This window comes from Mercenaria mercenaria, chromosome 11 (assembly GCF_021730395.1).
Source record: "Mercenaria mercenaria strain notata chromosome 11, MADL_Memer_1, whole genome shotgun sequence".
Classification (NCBI taxonomy): domain Eukaryota; kingdom Metazoa; phylum Mollusca; class Bivalvia; order Venerida; family Veneridae; genus Mercenaria; species Mercenaria mercenaria.
In genome coordinates this window covers 75,138,551-75,150,834 of record NC_069371.1, presented here as the reverse complement: position 1 = coordinate 75,150,834, position 12,284 = coordinate 75,138,551, and the positions used below count along the sequence as shown (strand labels likewise).

Here is a 12,284-nt window from a genome sequence, read left to right as displayed (position 1 = left end):
ATGGCGTCTCTCGAGCAAACTTGGGGGAAGACCTTACAATGAAGCCACAGACTAATTTTGATGAAGATCCATCAAGCAGTTCATAAGAAGAAGTCGTTCAAACGTTTTTTTTTTCTATTTTTAGCTCAGGAGGCTTCCACAAGGGGCAAAGTGCCCCTTTTGAATAAAATTGAGAGAGGACCTTACAATGATGCTATAGATCAAATTTAATGTAGATCGTTTTTTCCTATATCTAGCTCTAGCGTCCCCTAAAATGGACAAGCGTCCCCTTTTGAGCAAATTTTAGAGGAATACTTATAAAATTGCTACAGACCAAGTTTAATGAAGATACATCAGGCAGTTCATGAGAAGAAATTGTTTATAGGTATTTCTAGTTTAACCTCTAGCAGCCCCTAAAAAGGAGCCGCATGTCCCGTTTTAACAAAACTGGGAACATACTTTATTGTGATGCTACAGACCAAGTTTTTACGATGATCCATCAAATGGTTCACCATAGAAGTCGTTTAAAGGTTTATATATATATATTTTAGCTCTAGCGGCCCCTAAAAGAGGTCAAGCGGGACCATTTGAACAAATTTGACAGGGAACACTGCCAGGATGCTACAGACTAAGTTCGGTGAAATTCTGATAAGTAGTTAGAAAGAAGAAAATGTTTATTATGTAAATTATGGACGACGGACCATCCACTTATACTAATAGCATACCCTAAACATTTTATGAAATCATGTGTAGATTTTCAGCACCAAAAAAGAAAACTAACCTTTTTCAGTTTTGATGAACTGAAAGTCGGCGATAGAATGTTTCGCACTCGTTTCCATTCGGAGTCCCTCAAGTTGCTCACCATTTTGTCCAAAGGATGTGGGCTCAAGCCTTCTATAGTCTAAGAAAGACAAAATCAGACATTAGAAAATAAGCATTCGTAAGAAGAGTGTAAATTATATATATTTATAACATTGAGAAATAAAAAAAGATCATAGATCTATTTATGAAGTTTTGTCTAGTAAAGAAACATGGTTATAGAGGGTAAAAACAGACATTAATAAACTGCGAATGAACACATGCATAATTCATATTTATCTTAATGAAATGGTTTTATTAAACATACGTAATGGAAGTTTCCAGCGCTTTCCAACTTTTGTTCCGAAACCTAGCTGATTATACGGACTACAATGTTTTTTTTTCATTTCTTAGAATTTATATACGGCAACCAAAATTCAAAATAGTAAAAACTCTTCTTTAAAATTAAATGAAACTGTCTCATTGGCACGACAGAAGATTGTCTTCATATCAAATCTCTCAGTCACGCCACCTGAGAATAATTTGTCTTTTAATGTACAAAAGAAGAAAAACAGAAACGTTGTAACATTCACAGTAAATTAGATCTACTTCTTACGTTTGACCCAACACAAGAAAATTACTTACATTTGTGTTCTGAAAGTGCACATGATCCTTTACGAAAATTTTCTTCGCCAAGTCAACGTCCGTAACAATTAGCATCTTACAGGGTCCCAAGTTGCCACTGTTAAAGTAGAGCAGATTAGAACAAAACTTTATTCAACAAAAGTGACTTCAACACAATGGTTCATCGTCATAGATCTACATACATACACATGCATGCACGTGAAAACAGTGGGAGAATACTATGATTGAAGATATTAAAGTTGTCAGTTAGCCACTGTACATCATTTGCGAAAAGAAAAACCTAAAAAAAAATGCCTACATCTATACAATTAGGCGACACCGTAAAATGTTTTCTTTCAATTTCAATTCCTACACTTAGTTTGCATATTAGTAGAGAAGCGAACTGAATTCCTTCATTTTGGACCGTCTCAAAATTGAAGCGGACTGAATTCCTTCATTTAGTTTATATACTAGTTGACCGTCTCAAAATCGAAGCACACTGAATTTCTTCACTTTGTTCGCAAAGAAGTAGACCGTCTCAAAATTGAAGCGGACTGAATTCCTTCATTTTGTTTTTATACTAGTTGAGCGTCTCAAAATTGAAGCGGACTGAATTAGCATACTAGCTCTAGTATAGACTGTTTCAAATTTGAAGCGGACTGATACTACATTTAGTTCGCATACTAATTTGAAGCGAGCTCAATTCCTATACTTACTTCGCATACTAGTAGATTGTCATACATTTGCAGCGGACTGCTCTACATAATCTGTTTGTACTCAACCTCTTTATATATATTCCAAAGTAAATAATGATGATCTTCAATTTCCTGTTTATACAAGACAGGATTTTCTTAACCCGGACATAGCGCTGGGTTTTTAATTCCACGCAGCTCTTGGAGTATGAAAGCACTTGTCCTACACATATTGACATGTAAAATTATTAAAACCGCTGTATTTTAATTTTAAATTGGTATTTTGATGACTTACGCTAAACAAGGAGGCAATTTAAAATCTGAGCCATCTTCATGTTGGCTAGCTGTTGTCTGCCTTCGTTCATTATTTGCCTGGACCATTTTCGCCATCTGTTAAAATGACATACTTTTGAAAAGAAATCAGCCTGGTTTGTAAAACAGATATTTCACTTCCATGATAAAATTTATATGGACTTGTTTTAGATCTATTTCTTAAAGTATAGTTGCCATCCTGAAACATCACGAAAAAAAGAACATATTTATACGCGCAGCAAAGTCACATCTTGTAGACACAAACAAACCAAAAGCTGCTGGTATTTTTTATCCTATATAAAATGAAGACTTCTATATTGGATACAATTCACATCCTGACCTTTTATAACTTTATCATTTTTTTCATCTTTAAGGATGTACGAGCGGTTTTTTTTTCAGGATGTCCGCCATTTTGAAAAACGATTCTTCGAATATTTCTTTCTAACAAAATTTGCGCCAAAAATAATGCTAAATAATTAAATATGGTTAATAATTTACCATATAACCAAACAGATTCTACTTGTTGCGAAAAAATTTTTCACACTTATTTTTGGATGGCATTCCTAAAATTGATGTAAGGTGTACAATGGGATAGGGGTCGGTAATTTCAAATACCTATTAAAGAAGATCAGGTTTGCTTCTAATATTTTTCTGACTGATATATATATATATAATGAAAAGCTGCAACTGAAATAAAAGTTTTCAACATAGCACTTTATATTATCTAGGAAGTATACTTTAAAACAAAAAGAACTAAAAATATCAAAATTCACAAGTTTTTAAAGTTTTTTTTCTACATATATCTCTTAGATGTACGGTGTCCCCAGCATTTTGTTACCATTTTGAAGCATTCTTGTGTGTCATTAAAGCAGCAAAATATCTTTAAAATCTTAACAGCAGAATTTGTTTAGATTTAAATAGATCTACGTTTTCTTCAATTAAAAAATAAGTGGGTGGGGCAATTATGCCAACATGTAAAAATGAAAGAGATTTGTTGGTTACATTTATGCTTATATGATACTGATATCACCTTGTATTCATAGTAACCGGTAAGACCTGAAATCCCTACAAAATGAAGTTGGATATTGTATGTTTTATAAAGTACTCCCATATTTTCAATTTTACTTAAGGGGACGCATACTTTGAAATTAGAAAAAAGTGGGTGGGGTATGATAAAATTTACCTGCAAAAAAGTACAAGGTTTTGGTACATGAAATGGATACTGTTTCAACTGTTATAAGTACACAAAGGATTGCTGACTAAAATAAAAATGAGAAAAACTGAAACAAGAAAGTTATTGTTGAATTACATAAGACTTATTGTGTACATTCAAAGTCAACAATTAATACTTTTTTTGTGCGAAAATAATAGTGCTTCACCTTGTCCAAACATTTATCAATCTCCTACAGATTCTAATTTAAAGAAAAAATGTGAAATAAGTTCACTGTCTTGCTTTTCATTTTGCATATGTAAGCTAAAACACATTATTTAGTTTGTTTACAAAGTAGTGCATAAGAAAAGATACGGTGGTCAAGGAATGCCACATTCCAAAACTAAAAGAGTATATTCCCCTTAATACATTAAACATTTATCGTTACAGAAGTCGAGTGGCTTACAATAAGGGCCTAGAAATGTTGCCATTATTAATTTTCAACTTGGTATTCATGAACTACAATGCACTTAAATATCAAAACAAATTCAACAAACTTTTGAAAATGTATTGTCTTAAAAATCCCTAACATAAGGTATGAAATTTGGTTGAGAGGTCCAATCAATGTGTATTGTGCAAAAGTAACATTCTAATCTTGTTCACAAAACTCACTAATACACAGCAGGAATGTCAATGATCAAAACTGGACGAATATACAGTTATCCTCACTTTAATGACATTTATAATTTGTCCTTGAATTCTCCACCATACTTTTCATAACTCTGTTTGCACGAGTTGCACGAGAATGCTGTCATTCACGTAAAAAAACGGGGTCAGATAAGTTGTAAATGCAATATCATCTAAACGTAATTAAGGTTTCGATGGAGGCCTTGAGAAACAAAAATCAAACAACACCAAATCATAGAAAGAAAGAGTTGTTTGACATGAAAATTGAACAGCATGTAAAACATGTATATTACTTTACGAAACAAGTGTCAGTATACTGATATAAACATTGAATTCCGGAAAAGGGCTGCCTAAAGGGGCTCCACTTCCGGACAGTTAAACGCCTTTAAAAACTCACCATTTTCAAAGAACAGTTACACATGTTTGTTTTGATGCATTTGCAGTAGCGTGCGAGTTGTGAAATTTCGCATAACAAGGTGGAACACAGTTTTCAGCAATTGTTTATCTTTATTTCTTTACAAATGGCATTCATTTACGAAGGGAGACAACTGTTCCCGATTATTTTAAATACAAATGGCATTCATTTTCAAAGGGAAACAACTTTTTCGGATTATTTTAAGTAATCTTTGAGAAAAAGTTGTCTCCCTTTGAAAATGAATGCCATTTGTAAAGAAAAAATGATAAACTATTGCTGAAAACTATGTTCCACCTTGTTACGTGAAATTTCACCACTCGCACGTTATTGCAAATGCATCAAAACAAACATGTGTAACTGTTCTTTGAAAATGGTGAGTTTTTAAAGGCGGTTAACTGTCCGGAAGTGTAGCCCCTTTAGGCAGCCCTTTTCCGGAATTCAATGTTTATATCAGTTTACTGACACTTGTTTCGTAAAGTAATATACATGTTTTACATGCTGTTCAATTTTCATGTCAAACAACTCTTTCTTTCTATGATTTGGTGTTGTTTGATTTTTGTTTCTCAAGGCCTCCATCGAAACCTTAATGGATTATGCAGTTCAAGATAAACTTTATCTCATAACGTAATGAACAAGTATAATGTTGTAACAACAATTATACTTACACTGATGTAAGTAGCAGTCGGTTTATAAGTGACCTTATTGATTCATTTTGTGTTTTGTTATTGTTGTCAAAAAGTATAACGGAAGTGCCTCACAACTGAAGCGGAAACCAGTTTGATGCGCAAAGTAGTCCACTGTAAGTAATATTTTTTGATAAATGTCCACAGAAATTAATAATTTTCTAATATTAAAGACGAATATCTGAATAGGATTCATTATTTCATAAGAAATTATAATCATCGACATGTTTTTTTAAAAATCATACACGTGCTGACACCTAAGTTGTCTCCCGTTGTTTATTAGAGTTACCTTTCGTCCGGCGCAGTAATACATTTTGCAGTGAATCGCCGAGAAGTCGTGGGAAAATTAAAAACCATGTAAATAAACTAAAATTAACCAGCTTTTCAAGATAAATTTCAAGTGATCGACATTACGCATTTGACCCGCCTGACCTGCGTAGCATCTTAGATATCTGTTCTAAGGTATTCATTGTGTAGAATGTCATGTTATGCCCTTGCAATGCTAATCCCACTCTGATTTTTTTGTTTACATTTTTTATCAATGAGAAATATGGCGTCCATCCCGAGCTGAAATGACGTGGCGTTAACTTTTTAGATGTTTAAGCAAACCTGGTGTGTTAAAAAGAAAATTTCACCCCTTCAACATTATTTGTAACACTGTTATTGTAAAAAACCTGTTTTTTCCTTATACAAAAGCTTAATATTTTGTGTTGAATGTACTTTCACAAAGACCTCTGTTTTCCTATTACATTCATAGTACCACATCCTTATCCACAAAGTACTGAATATTACAGGTGTCCATCTGTATTATATCAGTTTAGGAACATGTTTTTTATCTTCCCACCATCGATTTCTTGAACATGCACACCTTCCTCATTTCTGTATGAACTGTGAATGTAGCAATATGCGTCCCCTTAATTTCAGAAATGCTTATACAGCGGATGAAGAAAATGCCCTACAAAATAAAAACGAGTGCGGTGACCTGTGCATTTTCTGCCCTGATTTGTCTTAGAAACTAATGTTCTTCAAGTTCACAGAGTAGATCTATGAAAAAATTCTTAACTGTAGAAAAAAATTGATCCTACATCCTTAAAGTTATTAATGTCCCACCGAAGATCTTATTTACCGCGTCGACTATTTTAGCAATTTTCAAATTTCATTCAAGCCAAAACTGAATTCTATTAACGGAAATTCAAATTATTATACACAATGTGTTTATACATTTAAGTCACTGCAAACTAGCTTAAAAAAACACAAAAACAACAACAACAACAACAACAAAACAATGTCAGTTAAGCTAAAACGTTAGAACCGATATTGTTTAATAGTACTTTCACCATGAAGACCTGATCGTGGGAGGAGTTCAAAAGGATTAACCGCATCTATACAGGAAAAAAAGATCTGTAGATCTAGGTCAATATTAACATAGATTCCAAATTGCTGAATATAAAAATATAAAAGACGATAGTTACATCAAGAAGTCAACGTTTTTTTTCTCCGATTTTAAACTACTACATGTACTATAGGCCTACTGACCCGTTTTGTCTTTATAGCGAGTAGAATGAAAGCTGGCCAAGTCCCTAATAGGGGTAGAGGAAATGGTCCGGTCAACTTGTATTTCTTCCTCCAAGCAAGAATCTTCAGCCATTCGTATCTAAAGTGTACAAAATTTTATATGAGCCGCACCATGAGAAAACCAACATAGTGCATTTGCGACCAGCATGAATCCAGAGCAGCCTTGATCCATGCTGTTCGCTAACGGTTTCTCTAATTGCAATAGGGTTTGAAAGGGAACAGTATGGATCCTGACCAGACTGCGCGGATGCAAATGCATTATGTTGGTTTTCTCATGTTGCGGCTCAATTATATTTATTTATCAACAAAATCTGAAAGACGAAGTCCAGAGAACACAGGCACAAAAGCATGTCTGATGATATTAAATTTTCGAAGCATTAGATAATACATGTTACGCGAATAAAAGGTTAATAACCCTACGTCTGCGGTGTGTCGTCTGGCTACAATGGTGCACACCTGGTGCAATAATGACCCATGGGTTTTAGCCCTAGAGCTATTGTGAAACTAGGTGTGCCACTGTGGCCAAAAGGTACACCCCAGTCGTTTATTGACCTTTTCATTATATGCATTACTATAATCATGACGTCGATGTCAGAATTCGCCGACGTTTTACCAGGGATCGGAAGTATGCCAGTAACATTTTATCGTCACATGTGCCAGTATCACTAGAGCAAGTTAAATGGTATAAATTTATGTAATTTTAAATCTTGGAATAAATACAATTGAACCTCGGCATCTCGAATTCTGACGGATCAGAATATTTACTTTCAGATAACTGAAATTCGACTTAAAATAATACTTTGAGCAAGTGTGTTTGGTACGGGACTGTAAATTGTCTTCGAGATAGCCGGAATTTGGAGATAATCTATTTCGAGAGTTTCAACTGTACGTTTAAAGTAGATTAAATTCTGTTTTCTAACTGATCAATACAAGAGTGTATATTGATCAGTCGATATAAGACATTTAATCATTCATTATGTGGCTGTATTCAATCAAATTATGCCGATTTTAAATATAGACCCATTGGTGACAGTACAACTGAAAATGGGTATGTCGAATTTAAAAGGTATCTAGCGTTTTGATTCGAGATAAACAAAATTCCGACCTAAAATGATATTTTGTCCACGTGCTTTCGCTGGACTTGAAAACGTCTTCGAGATATCCGGAATTTAACCCTTAGCCTGCTGGCGGCAGATGATTCTGCCTTTGCGACCAGTGCAGACCAAGATCAGCCTGCACATCCGTGCAGTCTGATCATGGTCTGCACTGTTCGCTATTCAGTCAGTAAATTTTCAGTGAAAACCCCTTTGAATAATAAGTAGTACTGTCCAAATTGAAAGATGGACCAGTCCATTATAGAAAAATAGCAGGGTAAGGGTTAAAGATAAGCGAGTTCGAGATATCGAGTTGCAACTATATTTTCATTTATCGGATACAGGTATATTAGATTATCGTTTAATTTTTTTTATTTACCTGTGTACCTATTAAATCATTATGTTTAATAAACGAGTGTAACATCATTTAGCATAAAATTTTAAAGGAAAAGCAACCAAAGCAAGTGTAGAAAATAACAGCTGTTATATAATACGTAAGCAAAAGGAACTGTTATTTCGGGTATCGTCCATCGAAGGAACTTACATATAAGGTATCGTCTATCGAAGGAACTTAAATTTCTGGTATCGTCCATCGAAGGAACTTACATTGCAGGTATAATCCATCTTAGGAACTTAAATTTTAGGTATAGTCCATCTAAGGAGTTTATATTTCAGGTATCGGCCGTCGAAAGAACTTATATTTCGGGTATGGTCCGTCAAATGAACTTACATTTCATGTATCGTTCATGGACGGAACTTAACTTGATTTCGGGTTTCGTCAATCAAGGGAACTAACATTTCCGTTATCGTCAGTCAAAGGAATTTACATTTCGGGTATCGTCCTTCAAATGAACTTACATTTCAGGTATCGTTCATCGATAGACATCGTCCATCAAAGGAACTTACATTTCGGGAATCATTTGTCAAAGGAACTTACTTTTCAGGTATCATCCATCGATGGAACTTACATTTCGGATATCATTTGTCAAAGGAACTAACATTTCGGGTATTATCTGTCAAAGGAACTAACAGTTCGGGTATTATCTGTCAAAGGAACTAACAGTTCGGGTATTATCTGTCGAAGGAACTTACATTTCGGGTATTATCTGTCAAAGGAACTAACAGTTCGGGTATTATCTGTCAAAGGAACTTATATTTCGGGTATTATCTGTCGAAGGAACTTACATTTCGGGTATTATCTGTCAAAGGAACTAACAGTTCGGGTATTATCTGTCAAAGGAACTTACAGTTCGGGTATTATCTGTCAAAGGAACTAACAGTTCGGGTATTATCTGTCGAAGGAACTTACATTTCGGGTATCGTCCGTCGTAGGAACTTAAATTCGGGTATCATATATCGAAGGAACTTACATTTCGGGCCGCTCGATTACCGAAAGAACTTACATTTCAGTCATCATCCACAAAATGTAATTAAATTTCAGATACAAGAAGAACTTACATTTCGGATATAAACCATAAAATCAGAACAGTTTTCACAATCGCCCATAAGGAGAATGCCTCACCAAACAGTTCCATGTCTGAACCTGTAATATAAATGGACAGGTTTTTAATAGTTTATTCCAAAGATAAGCAATGAATATACGTTATACCATAAGTCAGCTCAACAAGATGTTGAATAAAGGGGTTTTTGCAAGAGCTCTAACACTGACACTTCACTTACAGCAATCCAGTTTACATGCAGCTGCACAGAACAAAAAATGTACCTGCAGGTACAAAATTGTACCATCACGTATAAAATTGTAGCTGCAGGTATAAATTGTACCTGCAGGTACAAATAACAAATATACGTGGACGTGTAATTTATAGATAAAATATTATACCTGCACCTAGAATTTTATACCTGCACGTACTCTTGAAAGTTAGGTATAAAACTGTACTTGCAGGTATTTTTGATACGAGCTCGTATGAAATTGTACGTGCACGTACACTTTTATATCTGTACGTACATGTCTGATTTGTACCTACTGGTATACCTTTGTATCTGCAGGTATAAAAATATACGTGCACGTATGAAAGTGTACCTGCAGGTACAATTTTAATACTCCTTGTTCTATCTATTTACTTTTGACCCAAATCGTACGCCATAATTAAGCGAAGAAGAGTGAATTGCAGTGTGCATCAATTTCATTAAAACAATTCCTGTATACTCATACACACAAACGTTTTAAAACACAAAGATGTATACATTATTCTGAGATATAAAAAAGGGAATTTCATCGAAAATTAGCTTGTTGAAAATCTGAGTTTTTTATGTTCGAACTGATTTAAAATTCATTAAGAGCTCCAAATTTAACTTTTTGCAAATCTGACTCTTATATTCGAGCTAGGTCGAAATTTAAATCATAGATCCAAATTCAGCTTTTCAAAAGTCTGAATTTCGATTTTCGAGCAGGTTCAAAATTCAAATGCGAGATCGAAATTCAGCTTTTTCAAATACTGTAATAAAGGTTAATCTAATAACATTTAGTTTTCTATTGGTTGACAAATTTATTTTTGTTCATAACCGTTCTCATCATGAGGTATTTTTCAACCTATTGATATAACGGTTTGATACCGGCTGAAAATAACGGAGTAGACCGGGAACTGCCGAACAGACAACATCCGATCGATACTGGGTCTAATTTTCCAATATGGGCGACTGAGGCGTTCCATACTAATTAAGTAGGAGTATTTTTTTTTTTTTTTTTTTTTTTTAAATATCGTTCATTTCTACATTCTTGTTTTGTGTTTGCTTTCATGTTTCATGATCTTAACCTTTACTCTGCTAAATTTCTAAAATGGACTGGTCCATCATTCAATTTGGGCAATACCATTTATTATTATAAGGGGTGTTTTACTGAAAATTTACTGACTGAATAGCTAACAGTGCAGACCATGATCAGCCTGCACGGATGTGCAGGATGATCTTGGTCTGCACTGGTAACAAAGGCAGAAATATTCGCCGCCATCAGGCTAAAGGTTAACATATTGGCTACGCCTTCATTACGCTGTATTTAATCTTTATAAAAGCCTTCACATATTGTTATCCACAAAGATATTCTATATTTTAAAAATCTTTCAACTGAACTTAAGTAATGAAAAGCCAATTTTTTTTTTTTGCATATACCGTTCAGTTTTCAAACCTTTTTGTCTTTTCTTTCGAGTTCAGCAATTTTATATCAACTTGCGAATTTAAGAATCAATTAAAACATCCCGTGCATGGCAGTTTATTGTATCATTTTCTATTGAACTTAACAAGATTATTATATATAAAACAGTATTACAAATTATCTGATCTTGGTCTAAACTAGACAAACGTACTGTCGCTGAGTGGCTGTTTTTTAATTTCTGACATTTGCAGTCACCGTTACAGTTTGACCGTCACAATATAGAACAAACTGTATACGTCGGATTAGTTCGACTAGGTCTGCACTGGTCGCAAAAGAAGAACCATTTGCTACCAGAAGGCTAAAGGTTAATTTATATTCTTATTACAAATATTTAATCTGTGTTAAAAATTAATTTTATGTATTATTAAAGATGTTAATTTATAACATTTAACACCATATGTGTAATTTAAGATTTGAACACGAAAATGTTTGAACCCAACCTTGCATATATAAATAATTAGTTCTGGCTGCCATAACTTAACTGACGCTGTTTCTATTTCTGATGGTCGCGTCGATATATAGAGATCCGTAACACCATATAAACATCTGTGAGCTGAAATTTTTTAGCTAATAAATAATCGATTTTAAAGTCATATTACCTGTAGTGCCGCCTATGGTATTCAACTCCTAACACAGGTTCAATTGATTTAAAATTGTCATAAAATGACGCTATAGATATGCCCGATTAAAAATAAACTCCGGAACAAAATATAAATCATGAAAACATATATTCAATTCATTAAAATATCTATATTACAAAACATTGCAACTGTAACAACATAAGCTATGTATAGCTTATCACCGCCTCTAGACTGGTTACCAGCATCTCTTTATAACAAATGCGACATTTAAAGTACCAGGGAAACCAACGAAGTAAAACATAAATTTAGGTTATGAGCTAGATCTTGAACCGGCTATAATTTCGTCCTTTTACGTGTTGTATGCTATTCACTATAAAATTATGGTAAACGACATATCCAAAAATTACAACATTTTTAAAATTCCTTCACACAAAACTTTGTTTTACGCTTAGAACTGCTTTATCCGTCTACTACTGAGGTTAAATTGTATAGTTTCAGTGGCGTATCACGAGGTAGGCACTGTAG

The 12,284-nt window shown here is 34.0% G+C and overlaps 1 protein-coding gene across 4 annotated transcripts in view; it reads right to left on the bottom strand.

The window, feature by feature from the left end:
• The window catches only part of LOC123531405 (cytochrome P450 3A14-like), a 42,194-nt gene that overhangs the window by 18,194 nt on the left and 11,716 nt on the right, over positions 1-12,284 (bottom strand). For 2 of the 4 annotated variants that reach the window (XM_045312333.2, XM_053517769.1), the window contains exons 2-6: positions 9,468-9,552; positions 6,877-6,994; positions 2,389-2,483; positions 1,423-1,519; positions 761-880 (exon numbers count right to left, since the gene is read on the bottom strand). In XM_045312333.2, the coding sequence (XP_045168268.2) occupies positions 761-880; positions 1,423-1,519; positions 2,389-2,483; positions 6,877-6,994; positions 9,468-9,544 (507 nt within the window). In that variant the 5' untranslated portion in view covers positions 9,545-9,552. Of the gene's footprint in view, positions 1-760; positions 881-1,422; positions 1,520-2,388; positions 2,484-6,876; positions 6,995-9,467; positions 9,553-11,777; positions 12,219-12,284 lie in introns of those variants that run through there. The other 2 variants (XM_045312334.2, XM_045312331.2) reach the window with 2 other exon arrangements.